Source organism: Bos indicus, chromosome 14 (assembly GCF_029378745.1).
Source record: "Bos indicus isolate NIAB-ARS_2022 breed Sahiwal x Tharparkar chromosome 14, NIAB-ARS_B.indTharparkar_mat_pri_1.0, whole genome shotgun sequence".
In the NCBI taxonomy this organism is placed as follows: Eukaryota; Metazoa; Chordata; class Mammalia; order Artiodactyla; family Bovidae; genus Bos; species Bos indicus.
In genome coordinates this window covers 78,004,424-78,023,614 of record NC_091773.1, presented here as the reverse complement: position 1 = coordinate 78,023,614, position 19,191 = coordinate 78,004,424, and the positions used below count along the sequence as shown (strand labels likewise).

Sequence of the window (19,191 nt, the reverse complement as noted above, 5' to 3'; positions counted from 1 at the left end):
TGTCCTCAAGTCTGTTCACTTTGCATTAAGCTTATCATATGCCAAATAATTTATGTCTCCGCACTACCCCTGTATCACCCTTCCCCTCACTGGTAACAGTTTGCTGTATTTTTTAGATTCTACATATGAGTGATATCACACAGTATTTTTCTTTCTCTATCTGACTTATTTCACTTAGCATAGCACCTTCTCAGGTCACGCAGTGGTTAAGAATCGACATGCCAATGCAGGAGATGCAAGAGACATCTGGGTCAGGAAGATTTCCTGGAGAAGGAAATGGCCACCCACCTCCAGTATTCTTGCTTGGACACTTCCATGGAGAGAGAAGCCTGGCAGGCTACAGTCCATGGGGTAGCAGAAAGTCAGACACAATTGAGTACCTCAGCAGGCGCACAGCACAAATACCCTCCAAAGATGGTGACATGGCTGAGCAGCATTCTTAAATACATATATGTCGCATCTTCTTTATCCGTGCATCTTTTGACGGGCACTTAGGTGTCCATCTTGGCAATCATAAATAATGCTTCTATGAACACTGGGGTGCATGCTTCTTTTCAATCTAGTGTCTTTGGTGTTTTTCAGATATATGAGCAGGAGTAGAATTGCTAGGTCATATGCTAGTTCTGCTTTTAGTTTTTTGAGGAACCTTCATACTGCCTTACATAGTGACTGCACCAATTTTCATTCCCACCAGCAGTGTGCACGAGTTCCTTTGCTTCACATCCGCACCAACACTTCTTGATGTTCTTTTTGATGACAGCCTTTCTAAAAGGTGTGAGGTGACATCTCATTGTGGCTTTATTTGCCTTTCTCTGATAATTAGTGATGTTGAGTATCTTTTCGTGTGCCTGTTGGCACTTCTGCATTTCCTCTTGAGAAAAAATGTTAGTTCTTCTGCTCATTTTTTAATTGAATTATTTGGTTTTGATGCTGAGTTGAACAGGCTATTTATATGGGTTGAATATTAATCCCTTATTAATCATATCATTTGCAAATATTTTCTCCCCTTCAGTAGGCTGTCTTTTAGTTCTGTCAGTGGATTTCTTTGCTGTGCAAAAGGTTTTATGTTTAATTAGGTTCCATTTGTTTATTTTTGCTTTTATTTCCTTTATTTTAGGAGACAGATCCAAAAACATATTGCTGCGATTTATGTCAAAGAGTGTTCTGCCTATGTTTTCCTGTAGGAGCTTTATAGTATCGAGTCATATTTAGGTCTTTAATTCGTTTTGAGTTTATTTTTGTATGTGTTGTAAGAGAATATTCTAATTTCATTCTGTTACATGTAACTGTCCAGTTTTCTCAGCACCACTTATTGAAGAGATTGTCTTTCCTCCACTGTGTGTTCTTGCCTGCTTTCCCATAGATTAATTGCCCATAAGTGCGTGGGTTTGTTTCTGGACTTTCTTCTGTCCCACTGATCTATGCATCTGTTTTTGTGCTAGTGCCATACTGTTTTGATTGCTGTAACTTTAAAGTATAGTCTGAAGTCAAGGAACATGACTTCTCCAGCTCTTCTTTCTCAGTATTACTTTGTCCATTTGGAGTCCTTTGTACTTTCATATGAATTTTAAAATTGTTTGTTCTAGTTCTGTGCAAAATGCCATTGGTATTTTCATAAGAATGCATTTAATCTATAGATTGCCTTGAATAGTATGGTCATTTTAACAATATTTAAATGACTGATACTTGTTCATGTAACAATCCGAGAGCCTGTTATATCTTTCCATCTGTTTGTGTTATCTTCAGTTTCTTTCATCAGCATCTTAAACCTACCTAAGGAGGCAAAAGATCTTTTTTCTGTAAATTATAAGATACTGTTGAAACAAATATTTAGTATTTTTAAGAAATAAAGGGCTTCCCTGATAGTTCAGTTGCTAAAGAATCTGCTTGCAATGCAGAAAACCCCAGTTTGATTCCTGGGTCAGGAAGATCCACTGGAGAAGGGATAGGTTACCCACTCCAGTATTCTTGGTCTTCCCTGGTGGCTCAGCTGGTAAAGAAACCACTTACAATGTAGGAGACCTGGGTTCAACCCTTGGGTTGGGAAGATCCCCTGGAGAAGGGAAAGGCTACCCACTCCAGTATTCTGGCCTGGAGAATTCCATGGACTGTATAGTCCATGGGGTCACAAAGAGCCAGACATGACTGAATGACTTTCACTAATCTTTAAGAAATAAAAATAGTTTGAGGAAATGATATAAAGCATAAGAGATTCAAAAGAATTAATTTTATTATTTTATTAATAATTTTATTATTAAAATTGATGCTTTTTTCAATAAAATAATTTTGAAATATGTGAACTCATGTGCTTATGAGTATGCTCAACAAAGCTTACTATATGTTTGTTAAAATGCTTCCATTTTTCTGTCAGTCACTCATGAGAAATAAATAACTCACTGATTGCCTAGTAAGTGTAGATTTGCTTCATTTGACTTTTAAAGGATCGTTTTAACTAGAATTACTTTCAGTTTAGGGGAAACATAGAGAATACAAATTGCATCTTGTAAAGGGGCCTTTTTTAAATACCCTGTAACCATGGAAATATCATTTTAGAGTCATAAAATTTTAACTAGACATAATCCTGGTATCTAAAGCATCCTATGTGCACCATGGCATATCAAGGCAAATTCTATTAAATTCTCTGTGCCTTTTCACTGCTTACTGTTTTCAGATGGACAATTGTGTGTCAGTAAAGACTCCAGGCACTGAAGTGCACGTGAACATGTTCACTGTGTTTGGTTAACAGCCAGGTGAAAATTAATGTCTTAAACCTTTCCTACCTATTTTATATTCAAAGATGTCCATGGAAGTAATTCATTTCATCCTGTTAAATAATGAATGTTGGATCCCTGGCACAATACTAATATATTCCTTCATTCTTCTGGCACTAATGCTATTGATACTAAATTTTTTTAATTATCATTTTATTCTTCTAGATGTGTATATTAGTAATAATTTCTTTTTCTATAATATCAAATCTATAAAACACTGAAAACTTCAGTTATGTTTTCTTTATTCTAAATCTAAAATGTTATTCACAAGTAATATTCTATCTGGAAATATCAGAAACTATTTCTTAGGTACATCAGGCAATTCATTCATCCACAGTTTTAAAGTATATTCAAATTACACATGATGATGTTCCAACACTTGTCTATTGGATGGGTTAATAAACATTTCCAGAAAGAGACAGTTAATTGTAGATATAACCTCCCATTGTCTTATACAAAGGTTGTTGAATTTATTGGCCTAAGAATTTTACCCACAAAATGACTAGTGCTTTTTTTTTAAGTTTTGAATTTTAATGTTCCAAATATAGTTGATCTATTACCAAGTATTATAAACATAGGACTCTACTGACTTTTTATTGCTAGTTTTCAAAATATTGAGTGTAATAAACTTAAAAAACTTCAGAACAAAAATTTTAAAAGTAGTTAAATGACTGATCATTTGATAAATATCAGAGCCAAAAACTTGTGCTTGAGTAAGCTAAGAGAGTCATTAGCAGCAGTATTTCTGATGGAACTAATGTTACACCTTTTCAGGCTACACTGAATCTAATAATCTGTGACAGAAGAAATGAGAAAAGGTGTGAAAGCTTTTCATTAGATCAGAAATTGAAAGAAAGGGGAAAAAAGGTTTTTTTCAATTTGATTCATAGCTCAACTGACAGGGTCCCAGTGGAAAAGAAATTAATTGTCTAAATGGTGCCGACCTTTTACACTCCTTGCCCCATATTCTGGAAGTGAATTCCTAAATCTATTTGCCTGTGATGATATGAAGTTTATACCCAGGCAGCATTTGAATTGCAAAGGGCATCTTCACTTCACATTCCCCCTCCACAACCCAACCCCTCACCCCCACACCGTGTGCCTTTATTACGAAGCAGTAGGGGCCTGTGTCTCGCTGTTCCCCGTGCTTAAAACCCTGGCAAGAGCAAACCAGTCCACACCATCAGCCCTGCTCTGTCTCAGGGTCTCCCCTCACGAAACTCCACGGTCTCTCGGCTTGCTCTGAATATGGAAAAATGACAAGCTTCAGGGTAGCCTGGGATGAAATGAAAGTTCAGGCCTTCGGAGGACTGATAAGAATGCTTATCAGCTAGAACCTGATAAGTATTCTGGATACCTTGCCACATTTTTAGGAATACATATTAATAATGTGCAGTAACATTTCCTAAAAGCACACTTTGCTAACCCATGGTCTACTGGAAATAACATCTATAGCTGCTGCCATTTAAAGCTCTGTGAATTGGATAAGGTGTGGAATCTTTGGGGGCTTAATTATTTCAAAAATGTGGAAAAATAGCTTATCTTACTGAGGCAGAAAACTGAAAATGTGTGGTACAATACATACATACTCAGAGACACACATGCACACAGAGAGAGATTTTTATTTCATTCCAAGTCAAAAAGTAAAAGAGGAAAAGGAAACTACTTTTTCCATTTTCATTTCCTCCCAGGAATAATAATGAGTTTTTCAATATATGTCATTTCATTTATTGCCTAAAATAATGTTGGGGAATAGGCATTTTATAAGTAACTGGTTTTAGAGAGTAACTTCCCTAAGGTCATCCTGATAATAAAGGCAGACTCAAAATTCAATAAACGTCTGTAAGATTCCAGTGACCGTAGATACTTTCACAGACTAGTGTTCACAGATGTTATTAATTTTAATCGGTGCTGTACCTTTATGATCCTTGGTGACAATTTAACTTAATTTTAAAATTAAATTGACTTATCTTTTTAATGTAAAATAAACATATCTTTAAAACTAAACTTTAGTTCAGCCCAGTAAATGGAAAACCATATAATCCTTTTCATAAGTAAGGAATATATTTTAAATAAATATAATGAAAAGACACGACTTTTTAAATTTAGTTTGTTGTTTTCATATGTTGAAAAATCTTGCATTCCTGTTTTTCTCTCTCGCCCCCTCCCCTCTCTCACTGAAAACAAAGACAAAAAAATGTGGACAGTAGTAGAGAGATATCAGAATAAGCCTGAGCAGAAATTTTCTCTTTAATGCAATCAGAACTGTAAGAACACGGAGCGGGACAATTTTCTCATGATGCGAGTCAATGTCTCGAATGCACCTTCCCACCTAACAGCGTCTTGGGCACCTGCTGCCGTTTGCTTTCCGCTCTGAGAACAGGGAGCTCAGCCGTGCCGCCCTGCACTCCACGCTTGATGTGAGGATGACTGAATGACACTCTGATTGGCCATCACCCTCCTACAGTCATCTGCCTTGCAGTTTTCTCCTTGAAATTGGCAGAAATTTTACATGCAAATTGACTTGTTAGCTCACAGTAGGAGAGTATGCCAAATTTTACAGAATTTGATACTTTTTAATCACATGCATACCTTCTCATTTAAATACCTTGATGCATCTCATTCCTCTGGATTTTCTGTGTGCTCAAAATTTGCTATTTTTGTTCCTATAGAAAGCATTCAATGTCATCTCTTTTAAAATTTTTTTTAACTTTTACTGTAAGAAAAATGTTAGTATGAATTGAAAAAGCTTAAATTATCATGGTATTTATATAAAAAGTAATAACTATGAAGTCAGTCTCAAATTTTATCCAGAATTTTAAATAGCCTTAAAATTTAAGCTTAATTTCATTTTCTAATCATTGAGGCCACATTTGAGCTCTGTAAATACTAATGCTAAGCAAGGACATTTTTCCTTGAACTATCTCTAAATCAAGTAACTATTTCTGAAAGTAAATTCTTCAGTGCTCAGTCATGTCCGACTCTTTGCTACTCCATGGACTGCAGCATGCCGGGCTTCCCCGTCCTTCACCATCTCCCGGAGCTTGTTCAGACTCATGTCCATTGAGTCAGTGATGCCATCCAACCATCTCATCCTCTGTCGCCCCATTCTCCTGCCCTCAATCTTTCCCAGCATCAGAGTCTTTTCCAATGATTTGACTCTTCGCATCAGGTGGCCAAGTATTGGAGCTTTAGCTTCAGCACCAGTTCTTCCAATTAATATTTAGGGTTGATTTCCTTTAGGATTGAATGGTTTGATCTCCTTGCAGTCCAAGGAACTCTCAAGAGTCTTCTCAGCACCACAGTTTGAACACGTCAGTTCTTCAATGCTTAGCCTTTTTTATGGTCCAACGCTCACATCCATACATGACTACTGGAAAAACCATAGCTTTGACTATGAGGACCTTTGTTGGCAAAGTGATATCTCTGCTTTTTAATACACTAACTTTGTCATAGCTTTTCTTCCAAGGAGTAAACATCTTTTAGTTTTGTGAATGCAGTCACCATTCACAGTGATTTTGGAGCCCAATAAAATAAAGTCTGTCACTGTTTCCAGTTTTTTTCCATCTATTTGCTGTGAAATGATGAGACTGAATGCCATGGTCTTAGTTATTTAAATGCTGAGTTTTAGGCCAGCTTTTTCAACTCTCCTCTTTCACCTTCATTAAGAGGCTCTTTAGTTCTTCTTCACTTTCTGCCATAAGGGTGGTGTCATCTGCGAACCTGAGGTTATTGATATTTCTCCCAGCAATCTTGATTCCAGCCTGAACTTCATCCAGCCCAGCAGGAAAATAAACTAGGTTGAAGACGTTCACCATAAAATTGATGTCTTTCCTATATGAGATATAGTATTTTCTTATGGAATATTTTCCTCAGATAAAATTAGTTACTTCTTTTCACAACTCAGATGGGTTTAGCCAATGAAATGATTACACTAAAATATTTAATAATGGGTAGCTGTTATCACCTTACAGTTATGTAGCCATTGATAGTGCTATAAAAATAAAAAATGATACAGAAGTCCAATTACAAAATACCATTATCTATGATCCTCTTAAATAAAGTTTATTTATTTAAAATGTTTTAAGGTTATGTACAAATAAGTAAATATTCGTAATTCTTCTTTGTGACTCAGAAGCCAGTTTCCTGTATTCTTTTATTTGCCTACATTGTTAGCATAAAAATAGAGAATCTGCAGAATAGTGTCATGAACGCCTTCTCTATTGGCTTCAGAGTACTCATCTACCAAAACCCCACTAGACAAAAGGCAGCTTCTGAGGCCTGAAGAAACCAGCAAGTCGTTGGGGACATTCTGTCTGAAACTTCATCTGAGCCATTGTTTTCCCAGCACCTCCCATTGAGAACACACTTTTTTTTTTTTTTTCCTTTTTTTTTAAATTTATGTTATTTTATTTTTTAACTTTACAATATTGTATCAACATGAATCCGCCATAGGTATACACAAGAACACGCAGTTTTTAGAGGATGTTTTGTGCGGAGGGCACATTGTTGCCTACACTCAGACATGAGCCACCTATTCTTTGATGTTTATTCCAAACCACGTATTTATTTCAGTTTGGCCTTCAAACAAGGGCCACAGTGCGATTCTGGACTGGATTTATTTTACCCCTTTCAGTAAGAGCCCGGGTAGGTGACTTTCTTTCCTTATTTCCTCAGACTTCTCTCCATTAAGATTTGTGCATTTGTAAAATGCTATAGAAATCATTTATAGTTTCACATGTACATAGCAGTTGTAGGAGATATTGCATTTATGTGCCAGGTAATAGCACAGAGGGATGACTCAGCAATAAACACCAGGTATAGGTGATAATTACAGAGAGCTAGGCAGACGCAATGCCCTTCCTCTTTAACACACAGCACAGTTTAGTGGTCATGAGTCTTTCCTAGGTTTCCAAAGTCAAAGCCGATGAACAGATGATGATACTGCCTTCTGTTCAGGTCCATAAAGTGTGATTTCTTAGAGGAATCTAATTATAAAGGAAAAAATCATTTCCAATAAAAACTGGGGACACATTTGTTTACAGAAGTCTTCCAGAACTCAGCTTATCTTATTTCATCAATTTATTGAATTAAAATGCTCCAAGCTCTTATTTATCTTGACCCATACCAGAATGATCCTATAATTGATACTATTTCTAAATTCTACATTCTCTGATAGTATTAAAAAGAAAACAGAGGTAAGTGAGCTGGTATCCAAAACCTATTTCAAAAAGGCACGAGTAGGCGGTGTGATATAAATTTGTCCTATAAGACAAAGTCCAGTTTCCTCAGGCAGTGACTCTGAGAGCTCTCTGAATTATTCAGGATTGTATTAGATCCAGCATAATTTGAGTGCCAAGAGTATTTTCACAGTATTCCAAAGCTTTAAACCTTAAGATTTTTTAATTAACTGAATTTCTCAAATATTGATAAAAACACTTTATTAATAAAATAATAGTATAATTATTTCTTTTACTTTACTATTTCACTTGCTCTCTCAGATTAATTTTGCTCAATTTTAAAATTGAAGATATTTTATTATGTTCTAATTATTTGCCAAGTATATACAGTAAATTTAATTAAATTAAATGAAAATTGTTAAATAACCATGAAAACCTTTCCCTAGCTATTCGGAATGGTTGTGAATTAACTATGTTATTGTCAAGGGCTTTTAAATTTCAACCTCTAAACCAATCAATTCTAAATCACATTTAAGTTATATATAAAATAATTTTTAAAATATTTCTTCTTGTGTGCCAAAAGCAGTTACTCAAAGAACCGTAGAAAGCAATAAAATGTGTAAAATTTCAAAGTTCATAATAATCTTAGCATTAATCAGCTTTTGGCTTCTAGCATTGGAATTAAGCAATTTGGAGTATTATCCTAAAATTATCATTATCTTTTACCAGCATTGGGAGTAACTAATGGTTGTTAGACACTATATAATTAGCATGAGAAATCAGAAATCAGTGCATGATCAAATACAAGTTATGGGCCAAATAAGATTACTATGATTTATCAATTCAGCTACTCAAATATGATTGTCAGTGAGCCCAAAACACAATCATAATTATCTTCAGAAAGTATCAGAGGACAGTTTTGAAAGAATTAAGAGAAATATTAATGTGTTACTTTGTGTAACAGAACATTCAAGCTCTGGTAAATCATATAATTCAGCAATTATTTTTCAGTATTTAATTAAATTTTTACAGAGACATTTTAAATAAAACTTGTAATCCACATTAGATAATTTTACTCTGCAGTTAAACATTCTTTTTTTTTAATCAAATGTATTTTTACAACATAAAAGGTCTCCTTTAGACAGATGCCTAAAGTAAGATTTTAATTTAAATGATTTGAATTAATCCAAGGCAGAACTTTAAAAAAAAATCTAAACAGAGAAAGGTAGGCTGTATACGAATCCTAGTACTTTCTCAGTAATCCCATCTCTTTTACCCGACTCACCATCAGAACACCAGTGTATTTTCATATCCCAGTTGAGATCACCTCTGCTAAAATTAGTATCGTGCCCAATCTGAATCTGCCTGCAATGCAGATTGGGTTCGATCCCTGGGTTGGGAAGATCCCCTGGATGAGGAAACTGCAAGGCACTCCAGTTTTCTTGCCTGGAAGATCCCACGTACAGAGGAGCTTGGCGGGCTGCAGTCCACGGGGTCCCAGAGAGTCAGACACGACTGAGCGTGCACACGCCTGACTCCCACTGTCCTGCTCACAGCTAGGCAGGATAGGACGCTACTGAAAGCACCGCTCCCAAATAAAGCACTGCGGGTTTGATTTAGTCAAGACACTCACTGTCGGATCCAAGGATAAGTGACTAACATGAGGATGATTCTTGCCCAGTGGTTTGTAATTAAAATCAAACGGGAACATACTTAAAGTGGTCTATGAACTTTCACAGACTATATACATAAAATTTATTATATTGATTGTTGTCCATGCCCGTCTTAACCCAGTCCCAGATACTAAGAATAGCCCAAACACAATCAACTTGCTTGGGACAAATTAAGGGAGTCTTGGATAAGTAATTCAGATGCCACAGATTGTAAGACATTCTTGTTTTTCTTACTGTAAGCGTATTCATTGCTCCAAGTTTACTCTAACAACTGGATCATACTTTCTTCCTGGGAACAAATGGGGTCCACACATAGAAATGAATAAGTGAATCAAAACAGATTCCTGCCCTATTGTTTTGTCTAATACCAATCCACTCCCCGCAGAGCTGGTCTCTGCCTTCCTCTCTCTTACTGTTTTGGAGAAATGACCTGAATTTCTGTCCCATGGATGGCATCCTCCTGGTACCTCTCTACCTCTCAAATTCGGTCTGGCTGTCTGATCTTACCACACTCTATAGGTTTTGTCTCAATAGATAGCGCAGCCAATTAGCAAACTGAGACTCAAAGAAGCAAATTCTCTTCTCCCCACTCTCATCCACAAATGGAGCAGGAGACCGTGAGGTGAAGAGCTCTGTGCCCGTCAGCAGTGGTTACCAGGGAAAGCCCTCCTGCCTTGGCTGGGGAGTCAGGCCAGGTCCTCCTTCACTCACGAATCACTTTCTTAACCGCTCCGTTACTCTGATTCACTAATGCTTCTGGGGTGACCATCAAGAAGAACTGTATGGCTCCTGATAATGTTGCATCTTATCACACTAAACAAATTGTTTACTGTGGTAAACAATGAATTAATGAATCCAAAAGAAGACTAGATCTGCCTCTTATTTGAACATTATTTGTGATTTCAATTAAATGACGTGGACTCTAGAAACACAAATGATCTGTGTGTCTAGATGTAAAAACCATTACTGCGCTAATATATTTGTTAGAGACAGCAGCAATTAGATACAAAATGATGCAATTAACTCTGAAGAGAGTTTTTTAGAAATCACATACAGTAAGCCATGTCCCAAATCAAATATCCATAAAGAAAATGGCATTTTTAATTGTCATTTTACATTAGCACATTATTTTCAACTCAATATCAAAAACTATATTTTATCTATGCCATCAGTGTCATAAACTAAAATATGAATGTCATAAGTTTGGCAGTCACTTTATAATATTTGTAAGAACACAAGTTATTTGGATTTGGTAAATTTAAATTAATATTAATCTTGTTTTCTTTTTCCTTTTCTGATGGTTTTATAATATTGCTTTCTATTTTTCTTCATTTTATAAGAGAGGACATCAAACATCTGAGCATTACCTTTGTAGTAAATCCAATGATTTTATAGAAAATGATTGATTTTTCTACTCTTTTCATCTTTCCATTTGGCATGAAATAAAGCCTACGGATCTGGATATTTGTGAACTACTATAATATAAACAGCTAGGGTTTTGTCTCATGGTCATACTTATTTGAGGAATGTTGAAAGACAGATGGAGCATAAGATAAAGATATGGGAATATGGACAGAATAATGAGTGTGGATTATAAAGCTGAACTGTGAGGAATTGGAGGTAAAAACAAGTAAGGAGGAAGGAAATGGGATGGAGACAGGAAAGAAGCCGTAAGAGTGACCAGGTAGCATGGCCAGAAGACGGTTGGCCAGCGGAGTCCTGACTTACCGAGAATCACTGGAGTTAATGTGAGCTATAGGTCGGTCATCAGTTGCACCCAACTTAAATGCTTGCCGGTAGTTAGACAACTGAAGCAGAACTCCCACCAGAATAACTGTACCAGCTTGTAACATCTCTCAAGCTCCCTTCAGACTCCCTTTCTGCCTTTAATCCCCTAGTGGGATTTCTGAGTTTACTATTTAATTATCCTACTCAGCCCCGGTCACCAGGATTAGAGGCTGTCAGCCTCTAAGACTCACATAGTAGAGCAGCTGCGTTCATTTGTAGACGCAGCAGTGAGTCACTGCCCTCTTGGTTTTCATATGATTGTGAATCTTCTGCTGTGGTTCTTTCACTCTGAAGTATAATGCAATTTTGGCCCCAGAGTTTATCAATCAAAGGTAACTTTTGATTTATAATAAACAATCACTGCTGGGATTCTGTTTATATTATTTAGAAATTTGGATTGAATTGGATCCCAGTTGTAATAAGGGATTTGTAAAAGCCAGATGTATTCACATTGCTTATAAAAAGTGGATAGTTGAATAATTACTCAGTAAACATGATTAGTGGTGACAAAAATATAGATTATTCCTGCTCATGAGAACTGCTTTTCCATAAAATGTTATATAGCTTCCATTACTCACATTTTCTTTTAACTTTTTTGCTTTTATAGAAATACAGATTATCTATATTTATTTATTATAATCTCAATTCAAAAAAGATTTCTGACATGAATGAAAGACTATTTCTTTAAAGTATGTTTTTGTGGTAGAGTTTTAAATAAGGTGTATTTATGCAATATATTGCTGTACTTATTTTATTTCAAATATATTAATTCATGAGGTTCAAAATTAAATGTGCTTTCCCTGTAGATTAATACTCTCCTTTTCAACTTTGTCGAATAGAAGTAAATTGCTTGGTTCAATACAAACTAAGCCCACATGAGTGGCTGTTTTTCTTGTTTTTCAGAAATAGGAGACACTAAGAGTTGAAAAAGCATTCATCATCAGGAGAATTTATTTTAAAAGCATCCAAGCTCCTATACAGCCAGTAGATAAATTATCCACTATTCAACAGAAGGAAAGCACAATTAGTTTCACATTATACTAAACAAATCAGCTCTTTAAGTGACAGTCGTTTTTGAGAAAAAGGCCGCAAGAATATCATAGTTGCTCCCTTTCTCCCATGTCTTTAGAAGCAAACAACTAGTCTTTTCTCAGACTACAGTTCTATGGGAAGCAGGGTGAATATATTTTGCTGTTGGTTTAGATAAGGAGAATTATATTCATGCCTTGTATCCATATGGTTAATAACACCTTCTTCATGTAATCTGCCATCACTTAACCTGAAGAAGCACGATTAGTAAACTTTGCATACACAGCTACTGCAGCATTTTAAGCAACTTCCATCTGTAATAATGAAGTGATCAATGGAGGTCTTGGAGGAAAGAGTGCAATGCAAGCATATAGCCTCATGCACACATAAATCATCCGTCAAAACCCCCAAACCACAATGCCTTAAGCTTGCAAGTCAGCCATAGCTCAGTTGTAAAAGAATCTGCCTGCAATGCAGGAAACCCCAGTTCGATTCCTGGGTCAGGAAGATCCACTGGAGAAGGGATAGGCTACCCACCCCAGTATTCTTGGGCTTCCCTTGTGGCTCAGCTGCTAAAGAATCCGCCTGCAATGCAGGAGACCTAGGTTCCATCCCTGGGTCAGGGAAGATCCCCTGGAGAAGGGAAAGGCTACCCACTCCTATTCTAGCCTGGAGAATTCCATGGACTGTATAATCCATGTGGTCTCAAAGAGTCGGAGAGGACTGAGCAGCTTTCACTTCTCACTTTTATCCTTCTATAGGCTAAGTTTAAATTTATTTATTAAGGTATTCATTCCACATTTATAAGGGATAATTTTTGATACATGTATATAAGAAATGTACAAAATGTCTTTACACCACACAAAAAGTAGCACATTGAGTTTGATCCTTAAGTTCAAGATTTCATTGTCTCTTTTCATGTAAATGCACACAGCCTGGAACTACATAAAGAACATGTAGAATGATGTCTTAATTTTTTAAAATACATGTATATTTTATCAGTAAGGATATAATGTATATTGTGTGAGGAAGAAGATAAGAAGAAAAAGAAAGTGGGACTAAAGGAAAGAAGCAGAGAGAGAGAGAATGTCAAAACATTAAAATGCACTTAAGCCTAACCCGTGCAGTTTCTTTCCTGGTGATATAAGTTTTTTCTATGCTTTGACTGGAGAAAAGATTATTAAGGGTATATATTTTGTTATTTTTAGTTGTTTAATTTATGAAAGCTTTAAAATGAAAATTGTTAGGCATTAATTATTAGGATTATAAGTAGAGCAAATTTTACAAAGTACGTCTAAGAATTCTTTGAAAAATGATTGTCCCTGATTAATTAAATGTTGTAAATGACACTTGTAAATTTAACATATTGTTTATCGTGTTTTTAAGTACTTTAATTGTCTGGTTTAACAAATAAAATTTTTCTGAGAATTAAATAATTCTTAAAATCTAATAAGTTAAATATATGATGTCCTAAAGTTTTCTTAGACTGTCCAGTATCACACTTGAATATAAGATATGGATATAAGACAGATCACAAAACTGAAATATTAAGTCTCAATTTTTAACTGCAAATTAAACTAAAAAATTCTAAGACAAAATCATATGGCTGTCACATTAATAGACTAAATTACTTTAAATAACACATGTTTACAGTACCAAATGTTCACAGATTTCGTAACACAAAAATATTATGGAGACCATATAATATAATGGAGACCACAAAATAATATGGAGACCACATTTTCTTAGCACAAAAATATAATACAAAAAAATTATAACGTACTATGATTTCTGTTCCTGTAAACATATTCGAGTCAACTCTAAGTCTTCTTAGAACTAAAAGGAATGTCCTCACTAAGGAAGATGACATCCAGTTAACTAAAGTCTTTGAGACACGCATCTGCTCTTGAGTGTGAAAGGCACATGCCCACGAAAGAAGAGAAAATACCTTCCAGGCTCCCTGAGTTCCTTTCAGCCTGGGAGCTTGACTGGACACGTGACATAAAGCTGCCGATGTCCAGGGCCATTCTCACCACCTCAACTGCTTTTTCAGTCTTTTTCATAATCTCTGTATCACAGGCCTCAAACCTTTAGTAGAAGGTCGAGTTCCTGGGTTCTCCGGCCACTCGTAGGTGTCAGTAACTACCGGAAAAGCAGCCCGTGTGCGTGCCCAGCCAGCCCTCACTCAGCCTCACGAGATGGGGCTTTGGTCTGCAACATTTTCTTACTGAGAAGTAAAGAGCCCACAAAGCTTTTGTGAGCCTCACGGCTTTGTACGGAAATATTGGACTGGCCAAAAAATTCCTTTGGTTTTTTAAGTAAAAATAAGAGACACAATTTTCATTTTCATCTAGAACTTTGTTTTGTTCCATTACCTTCTGCCATTTTTCAGCCGACTTCATAATTCCAAAATCTTCCTCAAACTTATCTTTTTGAGCAAAGAATCATCTTCCAGATAATTGAAATTGTTTTTCCTTTAAGAGAATTTTGCAAAGACCAAAATAAATGGACATCCAAAGATGCCATGTCTGCTTGATACAGCAAATGAATCAGAACTTCCAAGCCAAGCTGTAAGGGTTTTTCCCTGGTCATCAAAGAAACATGTGGTCTTGCGATATCCTGATGGAGGAGTATGCATTTTCTGTTGACTAATTCCAGATGCTTTTCATGGAGTGATGTTCTCAGTTGGTCTAATTGGGAGTGTACTTGTTGGAATTAATTGGCTTTCTGGAAGGAGCTCAAAATAGAGGACTCCTTTCCAATTCCACCATATTCACAACATTACCTTCTTTGGATGAAAACCTGCCTTTGGTGTGCTTGGTGGTGGTTCACTTGGCTTGTCCCATGATCTCTTCCATTCCACATTATTGTACAGTATCCACTTTTCATCACTTGCCACAATTAGTTTCAAAAATGGAACATTTTCGTTATGTTTCAATAGAGAATCATATATGGAAATTCTGTCAAAAAGGGTTTTTTTGCTTAACTTATGTGAAACCCAAACATCAAAGTGATTAACATACAAAGCTGATGCAAATGCTTTTCAGCGATACTTTGAGTATGCTGGCTATCTCCACTGTGGTGTAACTTTGATAGTTCTCAATGAATGTCTCGATTTGATCGCTGTCAGCTTCAACTGGTCTCCTTGACCTTAGAGCATCGTCCAGCAAGAAATCTCTAGCACAAGATGTCACAAACCACTTTTGACATGGTTTGATCAGTCACAGAACCGTCTCTATACACTGCACAAGTTTTTTCTTGCATTTCAGTTGCATTTTTAACATTCTTGCAATAATAAAGGATAATATGCCAGAAATGCTGCTTTATTTTTTCATCTTCAATATTAAAATGGCTACACAAAAAATTCACCAGTTTTGATACAGTTTTTTTTTTAATGCACAATGATATCCCAGCTGTCACAATACAGTCTAACAAAATTGTTTTCAATGAAGTTAAAGGCAATGAAAGGCAACTAGAGCCAGCTTACAGCAGGGGATGAATGAATGAACTTTTTGGCCAACCCAATACTTTTCTGGCTTTAAGTTAAATAAGTGTTCCTTTGTTCTGCTTAAAGGTGTAAAGCAGTGGTCCTCGGACACGCATCTATCTTCTAGCACTTCAGACTCCATGAGGGCGGGCTCCGGGTCATTTTCAGGCAGCAGCGGGGATACACGTAGATAATTTGCCCTCCATCCACTCTCCGGGAGACGTGCTAACCGTAGGGACCACACGGTTAGAGCTGTAAAGGGTCATCCCATCCAAAGCTTGATCACATCAGGTTTTGCTTGACAACCTTGATACCACAATACCAAGACAAAAAAGTTTGGAGTTCTCCCCTGGGATTGATAACCAGGAGCGCTGCTAGGTATATTGATAACAGATGTATGATGTTCCTCTCAACAGCAACTCCCATCCTAATTGATTTGCTTGTCTTTGACTCTAAGACATAGGTTTCCCATCTAACACCAAAAAAATCTTTGAAGTTGATGGATAGTGGGTTTAGTTATATATTTTACCTGAACAGAAAGACCTCAAACTTGATAGGATTGTAGAATAAATAATTGCCCTCTCCACTAGTCTAAATAGTCTTGCATTATTTTATCTCCATATTCATATTCGATTTCTCAATTCAGTTCTTCAGCCAATTGAATTTTTCACTCTTAAATGGTTTCCTAGCTCATGGTTGCACCCCGACTCTTTCACTGTCCTTCCTGCCTCTAGATTCCTTCTTTTGTAACCAACATTGCGTAACTCAGATCAGATCCCTGCATTGATTTTTTCTCCCATCCTAAGAATATGAGGCTTAGGAATGTGCTCTTAAAAGCCTTTTCCAGGTGAAAAATACTCCATGTTCACTCTTTAGGGGCAATAAAGGGTCCTGAGTAGCTCAGACCTCTTAGCCTAGATCTACTTGTGGTTCTCTTCTGACTGTGACAAATAATTGAAAAATAATTGTTGGTCTCAATCAGTAAATCAACTGGATTAAAAAAAAATCATTTCATGCTATAAACATAAATAATTTTAGTGTTGTGTACAACAAAGGATCTGAGAACTTAAAGCTTCTCAGAAGTATTTATCCTAGACATCTAAGACTCCTTTTGTCTTTTGCCTCATTAAGCCTTAAAATCTAACTTATATATCTTTGCATGCTATCAGCAATGAAATAAAAATTTCTGTATTTTAAATAATTTTTCTTTCTCAGTTTCTACAGATAAAGTGATTTCAAGTAATGAATGACGCCATCAAAGCAGAAAAGAGAAACTGTGAAAACCCCCAGAAATGTGAAAGGAGGTTTCCTACAGGATAACAGCATCTTCGGTTCAGTTTATAAAAACCCAAATTAATAAAATGGACAGTATTGTTCAATTTTAGAAATTCCATTTCTTCTATGTTCTAAGCTGTATAATTGTCAGGTTTTTATGGTTTAGATTGTAAATGTGTTCTTCCCTTTGCTAATTATGTTTTTTTTTTAAGTCTTAAAAGTCTTAAAATGTGAAGGACATTTATGAATGGTAAGGGAGACACTGTATACAAATGTATATTTGTAAAAGCTATTTTTATGATTAGCATGTTTTACTGTTGATCATATATAAAAGTCAGGTGATATTGCAATTATAAACTTAAAACTTATTTCCAACAATGTCATGTAAGAAAAGATACATTGTATGCTAGTTTTTATAATTTATTTTTAACTTATAGTTTAAAGTACTTCAGATCATAATGATAAAATACTTGAAAAATTGTATTTCTGCCCTCAATAAGCACCATTTTTATTAATAAAGAATGCAGATATTTCAGATGTGATTCAATAGTTAAAGGATTGTTGGTTTGACCTGTAATTAAATTGAGCATCCTCTGCTTAACTGAACTGAAATGATCCAATTAATACCCAATATTTCAGTCTGGGTAGGAGATCCCATGGATGGATTTTAATGCCAATACAGATGAGAACTAGATTGGCAAGGAAGATTGTTCTGCCTTTGGATCCAAAAGTTCAAATTAGTGCATACATCACTTCATTCCATCTCCTATTACTAAGGATTCTCCATTCCCTGGCGTTGCAAGTGTTTTCCAAATGCCCTTAGCTGGTGTCTTGTCCTGTGGAAATGGAAGAAACCATCTTCACAGACTAGGAGAATTAAGTGTATAATTTCTTAATAAATACTGCTTCTTTTAAAACAAAGTTGGTGTGTATCTTTCTTTTGGGGTGCATTTAGTTTTAATACTCAGTTTGAATTTTTAAGTCATTTGTAATGTCACAAAATCAGTGCAATAATGAAAGCAGCATAACCTTATTAATATGCAGATTACATGTTCTATATGCCTACATGTTATATGGGATGACATATTCTGGAGCACATTTATTTGGTATGTAATAGAAAGTCAGAGGGCCCTCAACCATGACTGAAGGAACAGTATGGTTTATATTTCTAGAAAGCATATTTTTAATCCAAATACAGAATTTTGAGACAGTATTTCAGGATAGAAGGCAAAACTGCTTGAATATAGGTATTTATGTTCTGCCCAACTAAAATTCTGCTACTAAATGATTGTCAGCTCATCATCAAAGAGCAGATAGAAAACATGCAACCTATAACCTCACTTATAGGCTTAAGGCCACTTTTTTCAAAGAAGTTGAGCATCTAAAATCATCTTTGTGGGTTTTCTTTTATTTTTCTACTTTAATTTCACTAAGGTGTGTAATCCTCTTTCTCTGTCTTTTAATTGTAAACTAATACAATCTTACACAATTTCATCCAACAAAGAATATTAAAAAAAAAAATTTTGAAGAACAAAAGGAACTCTGTTATTAAAGAAAATAAATATATTGCATTTTCCTATTTAAAGTGTTTAACAATTTGCCCACTACAACCTAGAGGCTGGATCAGGAATATGTTTCCTTTTTAAGGAAATGTGAAAGCCACAATGTAGTATACTGGTTTTAACCGTAATGGAGTATTGGAGATTTTATCATTGTTGTGTTTTAATTCTGAAGCTGCAAAGAGCCTGTGTATGCTTCTGTAATGGGCTTTCCTGGTGGCTCAGACAGTAAAGAATCTGCCTGCAATACAGAAGACCTGGGTTCAATCCCTGGGTTGAGAAGGTCCCCTGGAGGAGGGCTTAGCTACTCACTCCAGTATTCTTGCCTGGAGAATTCCATGGAGAGAGGAGCCTGGTGGGCTACAGTCCATGGGGTCACAAAGAGTTGGACATGACTGAGCGACTAAGAACAGCACACTTCTGTAAGAG

At 35.9% G+C, this 19,191-nt stretch overlaps 1 protein-coding gene across 7 annotated transcripts in view; it reads left to right on the top strand.

Annotated features, from left to right (window-relative positions):
* Nucleotides 1-18,124, top strand: part of RALYL (RALY RNA binding protein like) — an 819,948-nt gene extending 801,824 nt beyond the window's left edge. For all 7 annotated transcript variants that reach the window (XM_070802966.1, XM_019974097.2, XM_070802963.1 and 4 more), the window contains one exon: nucleotides 17,144-18,124. In XM_070802966.1, coding sequence (XP_070659067.1) covers nucleotides 17,144-17,161 — 18 coding nt within the window. In that variant the 3' untranslated portion in view covers nucleotides 17,162-18,124. The remainder of the gene's footprint in view (nucleotides 1-17,143) is intronic.
* The last annotated feature ends 1,067 nt before the right edge of the window (nucleotides 18,125-19,191 follow it).